Source organism: Vidua macroura, chromosome 2 (genome assembly GCF_024509145.1).
Source record: "Vidua macroura isolate BioBank_ID:100142 chromosome 2, ASM2450914v1, whole genome shotgun sequence".
In the NCBI taxonomy this organism is placed as follows: Eukaryota; Metazoa; Chordata; class Aves; order Passeriformes; family Viduidae; genus Vidua; species Vidua macroura.
The window spans coordinates 15,041,469-15,063,796 of record NC_071572.1 but is presented as its reverse complement, the minus strand read 5'-3'; the positions used below and the strand labels follow the sequence as shown (position 1 = coordinate 15,063,796).

At 41.4% G+C, this 22,328-nt stretch overlaps 1 protein-coding gene across 2 annotated transcripts; it reads right to left on the bottom strand.

Annotated features, from left to right (window-relative positions):
* Positions 1-12,708: 12,708 nt before the first annotated feature.
* Positions 12,709-21,959, bottom strand: EIF1AX (eukaryotic translation initiation factor 1A X-linked). 2 transcript variants are annotated; one of them, XM_053971259.1, is made up of 7 exons: positions 21,807-21,959; positions 20,851-20,934; positions 19,157-19,260; positions 17,738-17,788; positions 16,238-16,319; positions 16,039-16,130; positions 12,709-14,421 (listed from the first exon to the last, which is right to left on the bottom strand). In XM_053971259.1, the coding sequence occupies exons 1-7, from the start codon at positions 21,820-21,822 to the stop codon at positions 14,416-14,418; spliced, it is 435 nt and encodes a 144-aa protein (XP_053827234.1). In that variant the 5' UTR covers positions 21,823-21,959; the 3' UTR covers positions 12,709-14,415. The 2 variants fall into 2 exon arrangements, with proteins under 2 accessions (XP_053827234.1, XP_053827235.1); XM_053971260.1 differs by lacking the exon at positions 21,807-21,959 and adding an exon at positions 21,436-21,514.
* Between the last annotated feature and the right edge of the window lie 369 nt (positions 21,960-22,328).

Genomic DNA, 22,328 nt, shown 5'->3' with positions numbered 1-22,328 from the left:
TTTCTTTTTATTTCAAATCAAAGAAATGGAAATTACTTTCTTGTAGTTAAAAATATTTAATAATTCTACAAATTTCTTCTGCAAATATGAAAACTATGGCAAAGTTTTCATAGCACTCTTGCATATCTTCTCACAGTGTAGAGAATCTGTTAGCACATTTAGGAATAGGTCTTACAATGTTATATCTCCATATTTATAGAGAAACTAAAGGTACTTATTTTATTTTCCAATTGACATGACAGACATCTACACCCCTGTCTAAATCCAACTTCCAGGCTCTCTTGGATACTGCAGGCTCTCTGATACTCCAGTACAGCACAGTATTTTTTCTTTCTTTTTCTAAACAATCTTTATTTAAATGTGACTCCTGCTATTCACACCATCCCTTTCCCTTCTCTGAAGTCATTAATGTATAATGCTGTTTCATCATTTTTTTTTCTCCTCCATCTTTCCTAAATTATGCATGTAATTCCATCCTATTATCCCAGCCACAATTGCTAATTCTCCACAGGTATCTGTGTTAGCTAGCTTTGCATTCTGACACAGTAGTTTTGGATCCTCTGTCTTGTTTTACCAATTCAATATCTTCATGCTGGCCACCACAAGAGGCTACAGTTTCCCACTCCGTATATCAGTATTGGCACTTTCATTCCTCTGACCTTTTGATATTCCTTCCTCACTACATTATCATCCTGCAGATTACATGAACCTTTCCCAGCTTTGTTCCCTACTTTAAAATTTAAGCTTTTATTAATCAAATTAGCCTTGATCCCAGTCCAGACCTCAAACTACTCTGTGTGTGTGTGCATGTATGATCCTCTTCCAAGAATGTTTCCCAATGTCAGACCACTGGAAAATGGTCTAAGCCTTCCTACAGGTCATCTGTTGGTTTTCACTAGCAAGTTGCACCTTCCTTCTAAATCTTAAAAAAAAAAAAAATTCTATTCAATTTTTATTTATGTTGTATTAATCACATTTAACTGGGTTATAATTTCAGACATTTTTCTATGTCTTCCTGCTAGCTGCCAATTGCTTCTGCAGTTGGAGCAATTTTTCCATGTTCATTCATAAGTCTTGACCTACTGGAACAAAAGTGTGTAAGAGTCAGAATGACCATCTCTTATATGTGATTTAGATTAGCCAAACTAAAAAAAAGTATTTTAATGTCCTAAGTAAATCACTACCACTTGACAGTCACAAAAACACCCACAGTGTGCGGCACTTAGTGTCAAAAGCAGGAAACCAGGAATGCCAAAGCCCAGCTGGAGCCGAGACTGACAAAGAGCACTGGTTGGAACAAAGCAGATTCTGGAGATAGCTAATTGGAAAAGCAAGTTTGGGGAAAATGGACTTCTACTGACAGAGGTCCCTTTTGACAACACATAATAACAAAAAACTGATGAACTCAGTGCCTTTTTTCTGCCTCTGTCTTCAGAGCCAAAGCCAGCTCCTCAACTCTTGCCTGTACAGACATAACTGGGAGGGAATTGAGCAGCCAGCAACGGAGGAACAAAGAGGTTAGAGAAGCTCTGTGTAACCAGATCCACTGGGCTGGAAGGGAATCACCCCAAGCTTACTGGGAGTCCTGGTGGGCCTGACTGTGAAGCCACTATCAGTCCTCATCGTTAAAAAAAGGCAAGAAGGAAGACAGGAGTCACAGAATCACAGGATGGTTTGGGCTGGAAGGGGTTGAGGGTTGCCCTCTGGATGGGCCAGTCAGCCACATCTCAGTCAATGGAAAGATCAGGGGGCACATAATCAGCGGAGTCAGCCCAGGAAGGCAAACCATGTTTGACCTGCTGAGTGCCTGCAATGATGAAATGTCTGGCCCTCTGGGCAAGGCAGAGTGGTGGCTGCAACATACGTTGTTTGGATATGGCTTTTTACAACACCTTCCCTACCCTTCCCCTCTGGAAACAGCAGAAGTGTGGACTGGACAAACCACCTGTTTGGATGAATTGCAAACTGCAAGGATTGCAATCACTAACTCAATATTTGGTTGGTAATCAGCAAAGCAGCCTGGGCTCAATACTGGCACCTATATCCAGTGCCTTCATCAATAGCTTCTGAGCAGGTAACACTGAGGTCAGAGAGCCACCACTGGTTCAATCCAGAAGGACCCTGAAAAGCTCAAGGATTAGACAGAGATGCCATGATTTTTATAAGAATGACGTTCTGCCCCTGGAATGGGATTGCCCCATGTATGGGTACAGAGTAGGAAGTGGCTGGCAAGGTCACAATCCTGTGGGTTACAGCACAGACTGGGATGAGCAGGAACCCATGGCTTTTCTGGAAGGAGGTTCTCACTGGGTTGCATTAGAGGCATGGCCAGGACATCACAGGGAATCTGCTGATGATCTCTGCTGGGTACTGGTAAAGCCATGCCTGAAATAGTTTTGGATACCTCTGATCTAGACAGACAGGGCAAGATTAGAGAGTGTTCAGTGAAGGGCTGATAAGAAAGTTATTGAGGAGAGGCTGAAGGCACTGGACTTAGCTGGTAGAAAGGAAGCTATGAAGTAACGTAGCATCAGCCTCCAAGTGTTTGAAGGATCATTAGAAAAGTGTCAGAGACAAACTCTTCTTACCACTGCCAGTGGGTCTAACAGAGCAATTGCCACAGTTTAAAACTTGGAGGGTTCAGACTGAGCATCAGAAAATAAAACCAATGAGTAGCTGGGCAGTAGAACAGCTTGTCCAAAGGAGTGGAGGAATCTCTGTCACTGAGGCTTTTCAAGACTCAGGCAAAGCCAAGATTGACATAGTCTAGTGCTGACCTGGTCCAACTAAAAAACAGCCTTCAGAGGTACCTTTCAACCAACATTTCAATGATCTTGCAGCAGGTTTCAGGTTTTCACATCTTATTAATAAAGCCTATTATTAAAATAATCTATTTATTAACTTGTTTGGTTTCAGGAGTGGTAGTAAAAGATTGTCACCTAGCCTGTTTGGAGAGAGAAGACTTAATTATGGGAGACACCTTGGTGAGTTGCCTAACTGGGACAACACCTCTCACCAACCTACTTTGGTAGGTTGGCAAGAGACTTCCGCTAAGGAAAGGCTTTCAAGTCACACTTCTGCTCAACATCCCCTTGCCCTGGCACCCATTTTGCCTTTCCAACTTAGTTGACTTAGGCCTCTACCACATTAAAATATGAAGATAAAATCAGCTGCTCCTTTCAACATGTCTGAAACAATAGTAATTAACCTCTCTCTGGCCTTCTATTATCAAAGCAGTATCCAACTTCTTTGTTCTGTAGAAAATGGTTTGATATAAATAGACATATTCTGTAGTGAACTATATGGATTCCATAACACCTTAGCCCAGTAGATTCCCAGACTGATCACACTACCAAGAGAACTTGCTTTTACTTTTTTTTTTTTGGGCAACAGTAACCTGATTGTTTTCTGTTTAGAACCGTGAATCTTTTACCACCTACTCTCAGAGGGTAGTAGAGATCCATATGTGCCATACATCTGAATCCTCTCTTGTTTTGTGGATTTGATTTGGGTCCAGTATTCAAAGTTTCAGTGGAGAAATGGTAGCACATGATGTATCTAAACAGGAGGAGCAGATCAGCCATACTTGCAGAAATTAAAACTAGAATGTATCTGATGGAATACACCTAACCCACATGGAAGATAAAATAATGTAACTTTACAGAAGTTTCACAGAGCTGCATTTAGATATTTGTCATACATGTCAAAACTTGAGTAAACATATTAATTAAATATTAACTTAATTGCAAAGGTTAAAGTTTACTGTCACATACAAGTAAGGGTGAGGTTTTTTTCCTCCCTGCAAATCCTGCAATCCATTGAATGTGTTGCTTGTCCTAGATTTGAATTATGTAAGTTGTAACAGCATAGAGCTGGCTGGTGTCACTGTAAGGTCACCCTCACTAATCTCTGAAAGGTGCCAGTGATCATAGGAGGTAACTAGGGACTGGGAAAAAAAGCAAATGTCACTGCTTTCTTCAAGAAGGGCAAAAAGGAGGATCCAAGAACCTACAGGGCAGCCAGTGTCACCTCAGACTCTGGGAAAGTGATGTCGTGAATGATTTCCAAACACTTGAAGGAGAACAAGGTGTTGGGGAGTAGTGAGGATTGATTTACAAAGTGGAGATTATGCCTCCCTATGATGAGATTATATAAGTGACCTGGTAGAAGAAGGGAGAGCAGTGGATGTTATCTATGTTGGCTTTCAATGCTGTCTCTCATAACATCCTTGTGGAGAAACTGATAAAATATGTAAAAAATCAATGGACAGTGGGGTGGATTGGAAACTGACTGAATTGCTGGACTCAAAGGGTTATGATCAGAGACATGAGCTCAAGATCAAGGTCAGTCGCTTGTGGTGTAACCCTGGAGTTAATACTGCATAACATCTTCATTAATGGCCTGGGTGATGAGACAGACTGCACCCTTTGCAGATGACACAAAACTGGGAGGAGTAGGTGATACATCTGGTGAGTGTGCTGCCATTCAAAGTGACTCTGACTGGAGAAATGAGTCAACAGAGTCCTTGTAAAGTTCAAGAAAGGGAAATGCCAAGTCCTGCACCTGGGGAAAATAAGGGAAGTACCTGAGGATGGACTGAAACACTATGTCTGAACCCTTTTTTTCTTTTGTTGAAGTTCAAGCAGTAGAAATCTCCTTTTACCTGCCCTTGTCTCATGCAGTACCTGATCCAGTAGTTCAGTGAAAGCGGGTGCTGTTTGAACCACTGGTGACTGTCATTCCCATTCCCCAGTGACAGTGGGTACTTGGCCATGGAACTTCTGACACTTAGAAGATTGAGCTGAAGACTCTTGTTTTAAATATTGCAGATAGATAACTATGACTTTAGGGGTTGCTGACACTAAGGCAGTGCCAAATAAATAGGACTTTGGATTAGATAATAGAATACTTTGAATTAGAAGGGAATTTCAAGATGATCTATTTCAACACTCCCCACCCCCACCCCGCCCTCCCCCTACAATAAGCAGAGACATCCTCACCTAGACCAGGCTGCTCAGAGCCCTGTCCAACTTGACCTGAAATGTTTCTAGTGGAGGGATGAAGTATCCAACATCTCTCTAGGCAAACTGTTCCAGTGATTCACTACCCACTGCCAACACAAAAAACTTCTGCTTTATAACTAGTTTAAAACTAAATTCTTTCAGTTTAGAACTGTTACACCTTGTCCTATTGCAACAGGCCCTGCTAAAAAGTTCATCCCTATATTTCTTTTAAGCCCCTTCTAATACTAGAAAGCTGCCCAGAGCCTTCTCTTCTCCAGGCTGAACAGCCCCAACTCTCTCAACCTTTATTCATAAGGAGAGGTACTTCAGCCCTGGGATTGCAGTCGTGGCCCTCCCATGGACCAACAGGTCCATGTCTTTCCTGTGCTGAGGACCCCAGAGCTGGATGGGGCACGCCAGGTGGGCTCTCACAAGAGCAGAGTAGAGGAGCAAAATTCTCTCCCTCACCATTTTGCCCGTGTTGCTTTTGGATTCAGCCCAGGACATGGCTGTTTTTCTGAGCTGCAAGTTGCACATTGTCCATTTGCATCCAGCTTTCCATCCACAAGTATCCTCAAGTCCTCCTCAGCAGGACTACTCTCAATCTGTTCATCCCCCAGCCTCTGCTGATACTGGGGGTTGCTTCAGCCCAGGTGCAGCCCTTCGCACTTGATCTTGTTAAACCTCATGAGATTCCCATGGGCCACTCCTAGAGCTTGTCCAAGTCCCTCTGCATGGCATCCCATCCTTCAGGTGTGGCAACCACACCACTCAGCTTGGTGTCACCTGCAAACTTGCTGAGGGTGCACTTGACCCCCCCCATGTCATGGATGTAGACATTAAACAGCACTGGTCCCAGTACAGACCCCGAGGGACAGCCCTTGACACGGTTCTCCATCTGGGCACTGAGCCACTGAACACTGCACTGTAGATGTGACCATCCAACTGGTTTCTCATCCACCAAACAGTCCTCCCATCAAATCCAGACAGACACAGAAAGGCAGTTTAAAATGGGGCTGGGACAGTCTCAGAATAACAACAATTAAATTATTCCAGCGGTTGCACTTATTTCCTCAGAAAGCACCTCCTTAGAAGAAAGGCTGCAAGCTAATTAAATAAAAGGATGAGCAAGTGATCCTACAGAATGAACACTCAGACTGATTATAGGCTTAAGAAAAATACTTTGTTTAAACATGGACTTAAAAATAACCCCACAACCTCACAGCTCAAGCAAGTACACCTTTGAAAGTCTTCCTGGTATGAGAAATATCTCCTACCCCCTATAGCAGAATTTACTTTTCTGAGCTGGGATTCAGTAGATATAAATCACACCTTTGAAGCTTAGCTCTAAGACTTCCAAACACTTTCAGATCTATCTATCTGTTGTTATGACAGTAACCAGTACCATAGTCTGTGGTGCAGTTTTCAGTAGTTACAGGCACTTCTAATTGTACTGAAGGTAAAAGCTAGTTTAAAAAGAAAATGAAAAAAGAGAACCTCTACATTTTTTATGCAATACTTCCCATCTGTATTTTTCCATTTCTGCTCAGTCAATCGCTCAGTTACCTTCTTTAACAGAGAGGTGAGTCAGGAGTTCTCAGATCCTTGGAGTCAAGTTCTAATCTTGTGATTCAGATCAAATGCTTCAACAGCTCAGCAGTGTACAAAAAATCATACACCACTGAAGCCTGGTTCTGACTGCAGTGAAGAACACTGTTATGCTGACACTGCATCCAAAGCACTGTGTCCATTTTGGGGCTCCCCAGCATGAGAAAAATGAGCAGCAGATTCCTGAAGGAACTGGAGCACATGATACTGGGGAGACATTCATATATCTGGACTTGCTCAGCCTGGAGAAAAGAATGATGAGGGGAAATCTTACTCTTTTCTGCAGCTACATAATTGAGGTGGAAGGGAAGAGAGAACCAGACTCTTCTTGGCTGCATATCGTGGGTGAACAAAAGGTAATGGACACAACCCAGGGCACAAGTCATTCCAATGAGATGCAAGGAAGTTATTTGTTTTCCAATTCTGGAACAGATTTCCCAGAGAGGCTGTGGAACCTCCAACCCTGAAAATACTAAAAAGGCAACAGAACAAAGCCATGAACAACCTGCTCTAACTCGACCTGTTTTGTACAAAACATTGGACTTGCAACCGCCAGGGGTCCCTTCCAACCTAAGCAATTCTGTGAGTCAAACAGCTGCTGGAGGCCAGGATTTCCTCAAAGCCTCCAGAGGCTATACCAGCTCACAAGAGTATCTGTACCTTCACTGCTCTTCTCACCTCCCAGTGCATTTTTCCTTCAGCTTGGCTGGAATTAATGCACATGGAACAGTGAAGTCACCCAGATTAAAAAGAGGTTTAAAAAAAAAAAAAAGAAGAAAAAAGAAAAAAAAAGTTTTGTTAAGTAACTAAACAACTAAACTGCTCTGAGATGGCTCAGGCTGTGCTACACAAACTGTTGTATTGTACACACTGTGGCAGAGGTTCAACTGAATATTGACCAGGGAAGGACCTAAAGATCATTTATCCAAAAATATTGTCTTGCCAGTGATCACTGTTAAAATTTTTACAGTTTCAGAAATTTCCCTGTTTTAATAAATGTTAGTTTCATCTTTTTCTCTGCCATTTATATCAATGCAACATTATTCTGCCAACACAACCATGGAGAAATAGAGTAACACAAATACCAATTTCCTAAAGTGGTCAGTACCAACTCTATACTAATAAACATAAAACTAACTTCAGTATCATTAAAGGACTACTTTTGCAGAAGAATTACAGTGGGGAAATTTGTTGCAAAGATTCCCAGACTACTGCTAATTCAGCTTAGCCCAAGAGAGAAAAAGGTTTCTGCAGCTTTCGATTTCTTCTTATTGAATAATAAATAATACAATATAGTAATAATATCTGCTGAAGAGATCATATGGATGTAGTACTTCAGCTGTGCAAACTAGGTGCATTCATTATTGTTACAGTGAAAAATATTAAAATATATGTAAACAGGCAGGAGCCCCTAATCTGAATTTGATTCATAGATCTCCACTGGCTTTCATTTTCTCCTCACATACTGTGTTCTTCAGCTTGTTCTAAGGATCAGTGATAACTTCCAAATTATCTTGAAAGTTTAAATTTCTCAGAATTCTTGTCTGGGGAAAGTTCAGTGGTTTACAGCTTACCTTCTTTAGGCATGCACGCATCAAAACAAATCCCCAAAACCTGTTCAGGAGTAAATAATATTTTGAAAACCATTAATAAGGAAGGCTTGGGAAATAAAGAAGGAAACCATTAGGTGTCATACTCTCCTTCCTTTCCCCCGTTATTTTTATAATTGATTTAGATGGCAATTTACGCAAGTAATCAGAGATACTCATGCTGTCTTATCAATATAAAATTATTGGCTACTTGGCACTTAAGCAGTTTCCTCCAAATGCCTCCCCATGCTCTAGACCAGACACATGTCTTCAGTGTTTTTTGATTCTCCAATATTTGCTTATGTAAGTAACTATTTATAGGCTAACCTAAACTGCCTGTAAACACACACAATCAGCTATTAGCTGTATTATGTTCTCTTTCTTTGTAACCATACATTATTTTCTGTATTATCCTATACTAAATATTACAGTTAACCTAGACTTTTGTGGTCCCAAACAGTAGCTTTACATATGTTTAGTTTAAAACCTTTCACGAAGCCTGAGATTACTCTTTCTACATTTGTGGACAAAGCATACACCTGGCAATATGACAGCATCAATTCAAACTGGGGAGAGGAAGGGCAGAGATAGGAGTTGTTGAGGTAAAGCACAATTTAATACAAAAAAAGCACGAGTTTTTTCCACTTTCCAGCAACTGTTTCACTAGTCTGTGCCAGGATAACAATACACCAGTAACAGTATTTGTTCCACTTACACGTGGCACACCCACACTTTTAATGAAACAGTTCCTAGGCTGTTGCACATTTCCAACACCTTTGTGAAATTGGGAAGTGTTCCCAAAACACCCTGTTTTGGGAAGAGGTTTCTGTTCACTCGCCCATACGCTGGTTAACAGCAGCAATCCAGACACATTACTAGGCTGGAACTTGTATAAGTTAAGGGGATGCAGCTGACAACCACAGTGAGATACAGGTGCCCATTCCTTGGGACCCAGTCCCTCAAGAGGAATACAGTAACATTGGACAACATACCAATGAGTCTTAGGACATTTTTAAAGATACTTTCAACTAACAGGGCTGCCAGAATCAGATCTGAAGGTCCATCTCTGTATATTCCATCACACAGTTACTTAGCACTGGCTACTTCTGCCATTTTCAGCAAAGCTTATGATCTAACTGCATATTGTCACTTGTTCAAGACAAAAAGGTCCCTGTGTCAAAGCTGCTGAAAGACTCCCTCTATGTCAGCCACTGCTGCAACAGCTCATTATTAACATTCCAATGTATTACAGAGCAACCTGGCAAGGCAAGTTGGGATAGTCACTGTCCAGTGGGTAAAAAGGCAGCAAAGTCTTCCACATCCTTTCAGGGTCTTGGGATTCTTGACAAGTCTTCAAGAATACAGCTTTAATCACTGTAGTTTCTTTATACATCTTCATGAGCAGGGTGGATCTTTCCACTAGGTCAGGCAGCAAAAGACTAAAATTGTCTTTTGTCGAGGTTTTCACAGAAACCTCGTTAATGCTCCTCTCTCCACCCTCCACCACTGTCTACTACAGTTAGTTTCAAAGTCTTGTAAGTCAGAAGCCTCAAGCCCTGTGCAGCACTTGGCTTTCCTCTCCAAGCACTGAGGTTAAACATAGCCCCCACAGTGTCCTGTCATTGTCTTGAGGCTGAATCCTCTCTGACAGCCAGTACCACTGATAGTGGAACATATGTAACCTACACAGTTCTGGGTTTCCCACGAGGATCCTTCAGTATTTCTGCTGCTCTTTGCTGTATTTACTCCAGCTGGCAACAGCAGTATCCGTTGTTCCTGCCAGTGCCAGCGGTGTGCCTAAGCCCATACTGACATGCTTCAATCAGCTGCTTCTTTAAGAAGAAGGTGACCTACTTTGAAAACCCTAAAAAAACCTCAAGTATATTTTCATTGCTGGCAATACTTACTGCAGACATGGGCACCTCAGAGTTCCTGAAAGCCAGGACTAGAAACTTCCTACTGAGATGCTGAGGCACCCTGCTTGCTCCTCTATGTCAAGGTCTGTTTGGTTTTTTGTTTCTCTGCTCCCTCCAGAGGCCAAGCACACAAAGGCATTTAGCTGATCATCTTCCTCAACTGGGAATAAAATTCATTAATTTAACCATAATGATGAGTAGGGCTGATTAAGGAATACAGGGGCTGGTGACCACACAACAGACTCCTACAGCATCACAGCCTAGATACACAACAACAAGCCACCAACTTTTGCAAGAGGGAAAAATGAATGCCTACAAAACACAGTGAGTGGGCTTCAAAAGAGAATTTACTGCTAAGTAAGTGACGCAGTAAGAGGCCTCAAGTCTCTGTCAGCTTCTGCTGAAGCTTTCCTTCCTTGAGCTGGCAGCCTGGATATAAATAAAACTGTTGTGCAAGTATCCTCTCTACAAACACAGGAAAAAGTGAAACAGTCTCATCTGTGCATTTTTGAAAGTATTTTTTGTCCCACTAAACTAGCTGCAATTACTAAATGATGGCATCACAGTTTTCACTTTGCCTCTTTATTTGGTTGTGATTGCATTTTATAATCACAGTGCTGAGCTCTGGCATTCAATTGGATGGGCAAGACGGCACAAGCTATAACCTGAATTAATCAATGGGAACTGTGACTCTTGCTTGCTGTGATTAAAAATGTAACAAAGCCAAGGCACCCTCCCTTACTTCTTCTCTCTCCTTCTCCAAAAGGAAGGGCAATTACAGTCCAAGAAGTAAATTCTGAAGACCCATTTTTTCAACAAAATGAGAAAGCATTGCCAACAGCTACCTGCAGAAAAGCCAGCCATGGGCCTCAAGTTTAAAGGGACAAATAAAGCTGCACTCACACTACAACAATATTATTTCAGATAGTACTTCCCTCTTCCCACACATCTTCCAAAAAGCTATACTTAATTTTAAGTCTTCCTCTATGAGGCAGCCAACCTGCCTATAGGATAGCAGTGTCCACAGATGAAAAGCTAGGTTTGAGTCCTCTAAGGAACTACAGGGTAACTCAAGTTCCCTGATATTCACATCCAGCAACAGCAAACAATTATGGATTAGAGTGGAGCTTGCTCAACCACAGGAACAGCTGACACCCCAATTCACCTGAGAGCAGGACTTACCTTATGGCCAGAGGGTCCCAGGGAGCAGCAGTCCCAGCATTATTTCACACAGAGATGCCACCAGTCCTACCAGTTTATCATGAAGAACCTGTGGAGTGTGGCCAGATACCACACAGAGCAACCTGCCAGCCTTGGTCATCAGCTCACTGACATTCATGGACATCACCCAGAGGACAGAGCAACCCCTGTGCCAGCCTAACCTTTGCAGGTTCTATCTGTACACTAATTTAGATGTGTGTGTGTTTAATATGGTACCATATATACGAGATTTATGGCATGTATCACGTATCTGCATGGCACTAGCACACAGTACCTCAGATGTGCATGCTGGCACATGCAGAGCACAACCATGACACAACCTATCAGCAGTAACAAATGGCAGAGAGCTCAGCAGTCATGGGTAACCAGCTCCTCCTTTTGAGAAGGGAACAAGAGGTTGTATCTCATACACATTTTCATTTGCTGTGTCTGTGGAAAAAGCATTAGGGCTCTCCAAGCAATGTACAGTTGCCCCTATTGTAAGATGAAAAGATTTGGAACAATGGACAAAAATAATTTTTCAAAATGTTAATCACAGAGAAAACCTTGAAGTGGGAAACAGAGAACACAAAGTTTGTATTTTAGCTGTGGGAGAATAATTTTTGTATCCCTGCTTTCAATTTTGCACTCTAGGGAAAAAGCCAACAGCAATTCTCACGCAAGAATAATGAAAAAATTATCTAGGAAACACTTTTACAGATGGAGTGCCTTTCACAGCTTTAGAGTCAACAACCTTGCAATGCTCTAGCTGGCAGCTGCTCTTCTACCACTGTTCTCTGAATGCAGACATGGGAGACAGCTTCTTGTGCAAGCTGTTTTTCCAGCCCCAAAGAAAAAAAGGCAATAGGAATGATATCAAGCTGCCTAGATTGGACTGTGAAGGGAGCTTTAGCAGAGCTTATGAGTAGAAACCTAAGGGTGTTAAGCTGGTGCACTAAGAAATTAATAGTTAAGTAAGAAATTTCCTTAAAATCTGCAGATTACGTTAAGCCAGACATGAACCTGGGAACAATGAAGAGTGGAAGGAACCTCAGGGCAAACCTCAACCGATTCTGACAGGAAATTCCATCTTTGACCCACAGCTGAAGTCTGTGCTATAGTGAGAACTGTAGGCTCCCTACAGCAGCAGTGTCTACATGTTTCCCCTTACCACCGACCGTGCATTTAATTTCACATACAGAAGATCAGACTGGCAAGTACAGTTCCAATAATACCGAATCTTCAGTACACGTTTTCTGCAATTTAATCACTAACCTTCCTGCTAGTACAACTGAAAGGACAGACACCTTCTGCACTTGGATCTCAAGAACTCTGAGAGCTTTTAAACATTTTCAGAGCTGCTTAGACTGCTGAATACAATGAGGAAACCAATGAGCTTAGGAGTGGTTTATAAGCCTTATTCAGAAACATTACACCATTTATGTTCCTTCACAATTGAACCTTACAGACATACAAAGACAGTAAATTGATACATTTAAGATCAGTTGAGTAAGAATGCTGTACTGGTAGTATCTTTCCCTCAATACTTACCAAGTTTTTACAACAAATAAAAATGTTAAAATCCATTAAATAATTACTTAATACTAAGAAAATGTTCTTCCTAGAGCAGGGTACCTGATCCATGCAAGGAAAATAGACACTACAATGAAAGAAAAAGAGAAGACATTTTTACAAAAGCTCTGGATGTTTAAATCTCCTTAAAAATACATATAAAGCAAAGAGGCCACTCTGTATTTAAAGCCATTTTGTTTTTATCTATTGGGGTAGTCACTTTACATCATACCAAAAAGACTGTATAAGGAATACAAGTGTCAAGAATCAGATCTTTATGGCACAAAAGGAATTTTTCCATTAACCTTCTTTCAGAGCTGTTAAATACATTATTAAAGACAAAGACACTAAGGCTACCACAAAATAATATTTGCATGATGATGTTAGTCTTTATTCAGTTTCTCAACTGACTCCTCCAGTCTGAAGGTGGACAAGAATCTTTCCAGTAGTCTGTTTCATTGATTTATTCTGGATGAAAAGATTCTTTCTACTTTTGACACAAACTTATTTTCTTATTTATATTGTTACTCAAAGTTCACATAAGCTTTTATGTTGCACCTTACAATGTATGGAATTTCAGATTAAAATAAAACTCTACTCTTAACATAACCTTTTATATAATGTAAAAATATTCTACATGTTTAACATATCAAGAATGTTAAGCATTTACTTTGGGGAAAACCTATTTTTTGCATTTTTCAGTACAAACCCCACTGTGAAGGCTTTGCATTTGTGTCTCCCTGTTCAGTCGGGTGCCACCCAGTGTTCATCGTCTGCAGCTGCAGCTCGGCCACTGCACCAACCGCAGTTTCCAAAAAATTGCAAATTTGAGATGCTGCTCACTGTTCATCTTTACTCCTCTCCCACCCCTTCCTCCACCATGGAAAATTGACATCTGTGAAATAATGAGTGTTTTTAATTATCAAAATCAGTATAAAAATAGCAGCATGCTACTAGATGCAAAAAGCAGATTCATCATGCATTGTGAGTTTAAATGCAGATTTCTGCCTTCCTCTTATATTATCAAAATCTTTTTTAAAGTTAACATCAAGGCAAGGGGTATAAGGACAGACACTGCATAGTATGATTTGATACTAATCTGAACTGGGTTATTTGCCTTTAATCAAAATCCATGATAATTACAGGGTTAACAATTTTTATTTCAAAATACAAGTTTAACTGGAATTGTAGTGATGAAAGCAGAAGAGGGAAAAATGCAGTCTTTTACAGCCCATGTCACTGTATCTCACTTACATCCAGAGATAAAAGCTCTAATTGGTGAAGAGACAAATATTTGTGGCATGTCACTGAACCTTTGTGATAATCCAGCGTTATCCATTTCTAAAGAAATATAAATACTTTAAAACAAACATTGAAAATAAATCCTTTTGATGTAACAAACTACACTCTTTACTGAGAATTTTCAGTCTTCTTAAAAGTAAGGGACGTCACCCAAAAAATAATCGAAGTATCAATGTAGAACAATCCTTGGAGGAAAAAGGTTGGAATGTAAACCTCTGTTCCAAATTAGATCTGAAAAGCAAAAACACAACACCGTGTAGCTCATCCAAGTGTATTTTTCATCAAGCAACTCTTTTTTAAAGTTACTTTTACATTTCAACAGGAGACTTGCTGAACTTAGCACAGTCCTGTTTTGCCTCAGCTCATGCCCTGTCTTCTTAACACATGAACAATTACTCCCTGCTTTTGTCCCCACAAGCCCTGTCACAATACTATGGTCACGCAGGTGAGCAATTCTGCCTAACCACAGTATCTACAATACAATTATACATAACTAGACCAGCCATAAATTAGGCCATGATTCCCAAAAATGAAAATAAAATCGATTTTGAGAGTCACTTCAGTAAGTGGTGACTTTCTAATTGTCCTTCTGATATAAAAAACAAAGGAAAGGCTCCACTGAGTTCCTCCTGTTAATAATGACCTTGGAAACTGCACTTCATTCCAGATATATGACGCGGAATCTCAGAGAGGTTACTCACATCTTTTCTTTGTATCTTTTACTTTCTTAAAGCATGATATTAATGTTTTATTGAAGAGCTGACAAAAGCTCACAATCACAGCTGCTCACTTAACCCCACACACAGATCCATTAGTTTGCAAATTTGTCTTACAGCTACTTATCTCTTTTATGTCTTTCAACAGCCTCATTATTAAAAGCATGCAGTACTAGTTTGTCTAGCTTCAATGAGCTAAATATTCAGTAAGCTCAACCACTGACAGGCCCAAAGTGAAATTTTCAAAAGTCTGAAGAAAAATTCCTCAGCATTTTCATATTTTTAAAATACTTGATCTAATGAATCATATATTGATAATCTCATAAAAGTCAGAATAATGGAAGCATTTTAAAAGAATTAGTCATATTATCAACTCAGAGAGGAGTAAAAAGATGAAGAATTAAAGCGTAATAGTACTCTTAGAACAGTCTATCCAATTAAGTTAACTCACTGGCTCAGTGAGTTACTACTTATCCTCTCAGCCAGTTGACCCTGCACACATTCATCTCTCAGCTGTAAATTAAAGTGCATCAACTTAGAAAACATTACACAGCAGATACTGCTTCTGCAATTTACTATAAAATTTGAGTTGCAACAATTTTACTACTATAATTTCAGAGTGTGCACGACCAACACTACAGTTTAGTGGTAAGCAGTAACACAAGCAACTGTGACAGTCAAGATTAACTTTAGAAAAACTATTAGGATGCAGCTTTTTGTAATTATTATGTAAATAGAAATGGAAACTTAAACCCTTTGTTTTTTAAAAAACAAATCCCTTAAATTATTTCTGCAGTTCTGGTGGGACAGTGAGGCTGTTAAGCCTAGAGGAACAGGGGGGTGTCAAACGACTGATTTTCTTTTAGGCACCTTCAGCCTGCTCTCCACATGTGTTTTAGCAGCGTGACACCAAGTGTGCCATGTGTTTAGAGGCCAGTGCAGGAATGACTGTAGGACAGGAGAGAGGACAGAAGGCTGGCACATGAATGCACCACACCACATCCTGAGGCAGTCCCTGAGAGCAAAGCTATGCTGAACACCCATGTATTCCTTGCTGTAGAACAAAAACAACAGCTTATTGCCAAAGATGAGGGCTTCAAGCATATGATAAAAATACACATTTACTACTTACATCATCAATATCTTCATCATCATCTCCAATATCATCAAACTGGATTTCATCATCGTCTCCAGGACCAAATGTGTCTGTTTCATTTATTTTAGCTATGAAGGAATTTAGAGAAGTTCAGGAGTGCACTCACACTGTGCCAAGACAGACTGAGTATTCTTATCCAACATGAACTTCCAATTTGAAATGAAAAGATTCCTACCATGTTCTGGAAGCTCCCCATATGCTTTCAGGCTTCTGGCTTCATCTGCATTGTATTTTAGAATAACATCAGCCTTGTTATCCTAAATAAGAATTTATTAGAACATATTAGTCATCTATGAAGGAAAAATAAAACTGTTAACCTCAGCAGACTGCATTATTTACAACAACTATATTATTTACAGTGGATTAACACCTATAATATTTATAGAAGAACATCTTGTTCTTCCTTCCCCTCCAGTTCCTTTAAATGTGAAGTAAACACATTGGAGTATTTTCATTTCTTCTCAGTGATAACTTAATTATCTCCAACTACAAGTAATTTATAGATTCACAGAATGGTTTAGATTGGAAGGGACCTTAAAGATCATCTACTTCCAACCCCCCCTGCCATGGGCAGGGACACCTTCCACTAGAAGGGTGCTCAATCTGGCATTGAACACTGCCAGGGATGGGGCCTCCACAACTTCCCTGCGCAACAATACAAAAGAGAATTTGAGACAAATGAGAAATGTTGAGTATTCAACAACTTGACAAATTCAGTTTCATGCCTTTGAAATGAACCTTTCTTCAGACAATACACAAAGTGAGGTGTTGATGGTCAATCAGGAATCACAGAATCACCAGGAAGAGACCTTCAAGATCACTTGGAAGAGACCTTCAAGATCATCGATTCCAACCCAGCCCTAACACCTCAACCAAACCATGGCACCGAGTGCCACATCCAGTTTTTTTTAAACACATCCAGGGATGGTGACTCCACCACCTCCCCGGGCAGGCCATTCCAGTACTTTATCACTCTTTCCATGAAAAACTTTTTCCTAATATCCAACCTATATTTCCCTTGGCAAAGTCAAAACCAAAAAATTCATGGTTTTAAGTACTTTAATATATACAATAAGTGACAGTATCTTAAATGTTTTATAAACCTAATGCACATTTCAGAAGCATAATCTATCTTCAACAACTGCTGACAACACTAACATTCATGAAAGGCATTCACCTAATGAAAACCTGACAACTGTTTCCCTTTACTGTTTATATTACGTAAAGTTACGCCACTCCATTTTTGGAAATTTAAGTAAAAACTAATTACTGATTAATTTGCCTCTTAAGGTAAAAGCCTAAACATCAAGGACCCAAAATTCTGATTACCAACAATTCTAATTATTACAATAAAATGTTTGTTACTTGACTCAATCTCCCTTTGTACCACAGGATGCAAGCACCAAGCAGCTACATCTGGAAAAAAACAGGTCAAGCTTGATGACAATAAGCACCTTCACTCACAAAGTCAAACAGAAGAACAAGTCAAACCAGAATTTGTCTACTCATTACAACCTTCCTGTAGTACAAGGAAACTAAAAATCATGATTTAGCATAACTAAATACAAATGCTAAATTAGACAGGAATTTCCTCACAACACCTGCTGCAATTTAACAGTAAATAAAGCTACTTGTAAGATACTCCTTATAGTGTCATATTATACTGAATTTTTACCTGGTAGTCTCTTAAGCCAATCAATATAATATCAGATGTATTTATCCAGACCTGGAGGAGAAAACATGTGTTACAGAAATTCAACTTCTGTTGTATAACACAAGAACCAAACAGCACATTTAGATTTATGGAGACACATAAAACATTTCACTACAGCTACCACCTTCATTTTCTAACCAGTATGCTAGAAACATACAATTTAATGTTTTAACAGCAAACCCAAGGTCACAAATACTTATAGTTACATTATTTTTACACGTTATGGAGCTATTACAGGGTAATCAAAGTTCTTTGAAGAGCTTCTAGCCAACAGGGTGGTTAATAAGCCTTAACATCTAAGAAAACAGAAAGAATGCATCAAGGCACCAGTTGTGAAGTCTGTGAACTGAGCTCCTCAAGGGCAAAAATTAAGGAAAAACCTGATGAACCACGGACAAGAACAGTGAAGAGCACAAGAAAATGAACTGAATTGTTTCTAGAAACTATGTTAACCAGAAATCTGCAGAAGAGGATATGCTTTTAAATGCACAGGGTGGTTCTATGTGGGTTCTATCCCACATCCACTTGATTTTTTGGAGATTGAACTAATTTCAGTTGGAATTTCCAACTGAATAGCTGAATATTGGAATTTCCAATAGCTAAGTGGTGCCTTTTGTAGCAAGAAATTCATTCTGCAGCACTTAGTGTTTATTTATGCACATTCTCCACTATCTTCAAGAGTTTCTTGCAGGCAGCTATAGCACTGCTTACACTGATCCCAAGACATGTGCATTCATTGCTGTCCAAAAAATGGAGCAATCCAGAACAAAGACAGTCAATGTTTGCTTTCACTGGAAACAGTCTGAGGGACCTCCTCCTCCTTACCATACACCAGCAGAGGACAGGAAGATGTAACACCTGACAAGGGCCAGAGGGGACACCATCTGAAGATGGCAAAGTTAAGAACGCAAACACTTACACCTGACATCCCTGAAGGTAAAAATCTTTGCAATTAGCTTTCAACAGAAATATTTTGGGACTTGATGAAGTGGACAATGAAACAATGGCATTGGAGGTGTATTTTCTAAATAGTCACCAAGCTCCCCATCTGCAATTAGGGAGATTTTTATTATTTTAAATATGTATAATTTTCTAGACTATGAAAAGCTTGTATTTCATAAGCAGCCAAAAAAACCTTCCCCTGAAATATGCACATGGAAAGGCAGCCCTTCAACTGTGAGCTTCACCCAAGAGCCAAAGACTGCCTATTCTTGTGCCAGCAATGGAAACAGAAGGACAGACTAGCTTATTATCAAAAAAAGTAGTTTAAAATATTAAGTGCAATAGAAACATTCATTTTTGTAACAAGCTACATATGTAAATTTTCACAATTACTTATGCATAACATCACTATTTCCTATTGCAATGCTTCAGAATTACCTTTTTTCTTAGCTTCCCTCTAATATGACATAACCTCTTCACACCATCAAAACATAATGCCTCCAGTCTTCCATTGCCTAACATCTTGATCACCTGGGCATATTCTGAAAGAGATGGTAACATACAGAAACACAGAATCATTAGGCTGGAAAAGATCTTTAGGATCAACAAGTACAACCATTAACCCAGCATGGTTAAGTCCACCACTAAGTCATGTCCCAAAGTGCCACAGAGCAAAACTTCTGAACAAATCCAGCTTCAAGACACAACCAATAACTTTTCCACTGTAACCCAAATCTGCTGTAATATTTTATCAAATGTGAACTGCTGAGAAGAGCTTCAAGTACCCACACAGGCTGCTGAATGTATCACAGTTTTGTATCATTTGATGTTAACATTTTCAAATACTGCTCCTTCTTGGTTGCATCCACCCTTTTGTTCCCTCTCAAATGTTTACTACAGAAAATCTCAGAGCTATTGAGTCACACTCAGAGTATGAAAATATATCACAACATCACAGCACCTGTCTTAAAGGACAACATCTCAGTGCTGTCACTGAGGCAGGAGAAAGCTGCCCTGTATAGCCACCCACTGAGACTGAATCCTTTTTGCAGAGGCTCTGTGGACAACACCCCACTGTCCTTGAAAGGACATAACCCTTATCAGACTCTGTCTGGAAGGCAGACAGCAGACTTCAGCTGAGGTCTGTGAAGCACCTCTCTAACCCTACCCTCAATCTCTTCACCTTGTATTTCATCTTCTCCCTCACCAAGCTGCAAAAAATCACATACTGGAGAACTCCATAGAATTAGATAGTGCAATGAATCACGAGACTGCTCATAACTGAGACTAACGTTTCATTACATAGATTTTGCTTGGGAGATGTAAAGGATCTTAAGTTTCAGATGTACATAAAAATAAACTCCTTTTCTGCTTACAACCAACACAAAATACCAGAAATTTGTTCAGGGGCACTTCTACAGTGATTTAAATCAGTACCCTTCCCATATTTCTAACAAACCAACTGATTAATTGGTTACTAGGAAAGCACTCACATTACGTGAGCAACTACCAGAGTGTGACACACAAGACAGGGCGAGCTAAAAGGGAGGTGAGCTCACTGTCACCAAAAGCAGGGCAGATGGGAATCCCAGTCATCCCCTGGCTGAACCCTCTTGTGCCTTACTTCAGCTCCCACTTACATCTCCTGTTTTAATAACTGCTAGACTTCCAGCCCAGGAGCCAACTGAACTAAACCACCAGGGGACAGAACAGTGAGATGAGCTGCTCTGCCACATCAGTGACTTTGGGCAGCTCAGCGAAGGATCCAAGAGATGTTAGAGTCCACATTAAACAGAAAGTGGGACTGTGCATCCCAAGGACAATTACTGGCAAAACTGAACCACATCTGCTAAGCCAGCTGCTCACAGACCTTCATACAAAGCTATCAAGAGGTTTCTAGGAAATGTTTAAGTGCTGCTTTACACAGAGCATGCACTAAGGTCAAGAAGAGAAAAATGTCATTCTTAAGTGGTGAAGATATTGAAAATTTCCCTTCTCCTCCTGTCTTTTCCTTACATTCAATATGTCATTTGGAATTCAAATACAACCCCAATAAGAATACCTCTCTATTCTGTCACTTACAGTACGTGACTGAAAACAATGACATTGCTGTATTATAGTTAAAGACTCACCTTGCCCATCTTCTTTGAAGACCAGTTCTCTTTTTTCTGATTCATTCTCATTCTTACCTCGTCGCCTGTTTTTACCTCCTTTGCCTAAATTAGAAGTGGAAGAAGTAAAAAGCAGGTGTTACTGTCTCTAGATACAGTGAATGAAAAAAGTCAGACTTGTGGAGATTTTTATGCCTGTACTCTATATGGCTATTTTAAGTATCCTACCCAGATCTAGATTTTTTTGCTTACTTTTAAGTCTAAATTTTTAGTTGGGTAGTAACAAAGTAATTAAACATTAGAATCTCCACTGTTTAAGATGTCCTGATTGCTCTGGAGTGACAGCAGCCTTCAAAATGTTTTTCACAAGATGGCCATTTTCAGTTTCTGTGATCCCTGCTACCAAATACCTCAAAAATAACGGTGGGATAGGCTGATGCACATCATTTTCAAGAGCAGATGAATAACTTCAGTTACTGTGCTGCTGAAATCCCTGAAATACTCAAGAGGAAGCTTATCCTCCAAGTGATGCTGCCCTTTTTAAAAGGCACACACGTGGCAACAGGATTACATGCTCTTCACGAAAAACGTAAGAGCAGTTCATACTTTCCCCGCTGTTAAAATCTGCTGCTCCCTTTCCCTCACGGTTTCTGCGTTTCTTTCCGGAGTAAGAAAGAAGGGAAGCGGCAGCAGCGCTGCCCAGCGAGGGCACGGAGGAGCCCGGCCGCCTCCTCGGCAGGGCCGCTCCTGACAAGCGAGGCGCGGGCAGGGCCTCCCGCTCCCGGCCGGGCCTCAGCGGCCTCCGAGGCGCGCCCGGCAGGCGGAACCGGCCCGGGGACCGCCAGGTTGGCGGGAGGGCCCCTCCGCCCGCAGGCTCCGGCGGCGCCCACGTGAGGGGCCCGCGGGCCTGCCCTGCGCGACCGCACCTGGGCCCGGCCGCGCCGCCGCGGGCCCGGCGAAGGGAAAGGGCGACTCACCTTTATTCTTAGGCATGGCGCCGAACGCTCCGCCGCGGAGGGGCTGCGGGAGGGGCGGCGGGAGGGGCTCCGGGCGGGGGCGGCGGTTCGGGCTCGGCGGCGGCTCCGGGCGGGACCAGCGGCGGGGCCGGGGCTGCGCGGGCTCGTGCGCTGCGCTCCGGCCGCTGCGCCGACCCGGCCACAGCGCCCCCCTGCGGCCCGGCGGACTCCAGCGGCGCAGGACGCGCCCGGGGCCCGCGCCCCGGCCCCGGCCCCGGCCCCGGGAAGGGCCTCGGGAAGGGCCCCGCCTGGGCACTGCCCGGCGTTTTGTGGCGGAGTTCAAGGAAAAGGAGGAGGAGGAGCGGGCAGTGCGCACCCAGGCAGCCCCGGGACACCGCACAGCGTTCGGAGGAGCGGTGTTAGTGATAACTCCTTCCAGTACCTGCAGTACCTGCCAGGAAAGATGGGGCAAGACTATTTACAGCAGTTCGTAGTGACGGAACACGGAGGAGTGAGTTCAAATTGAAAGAGAGTAGGTTTAGA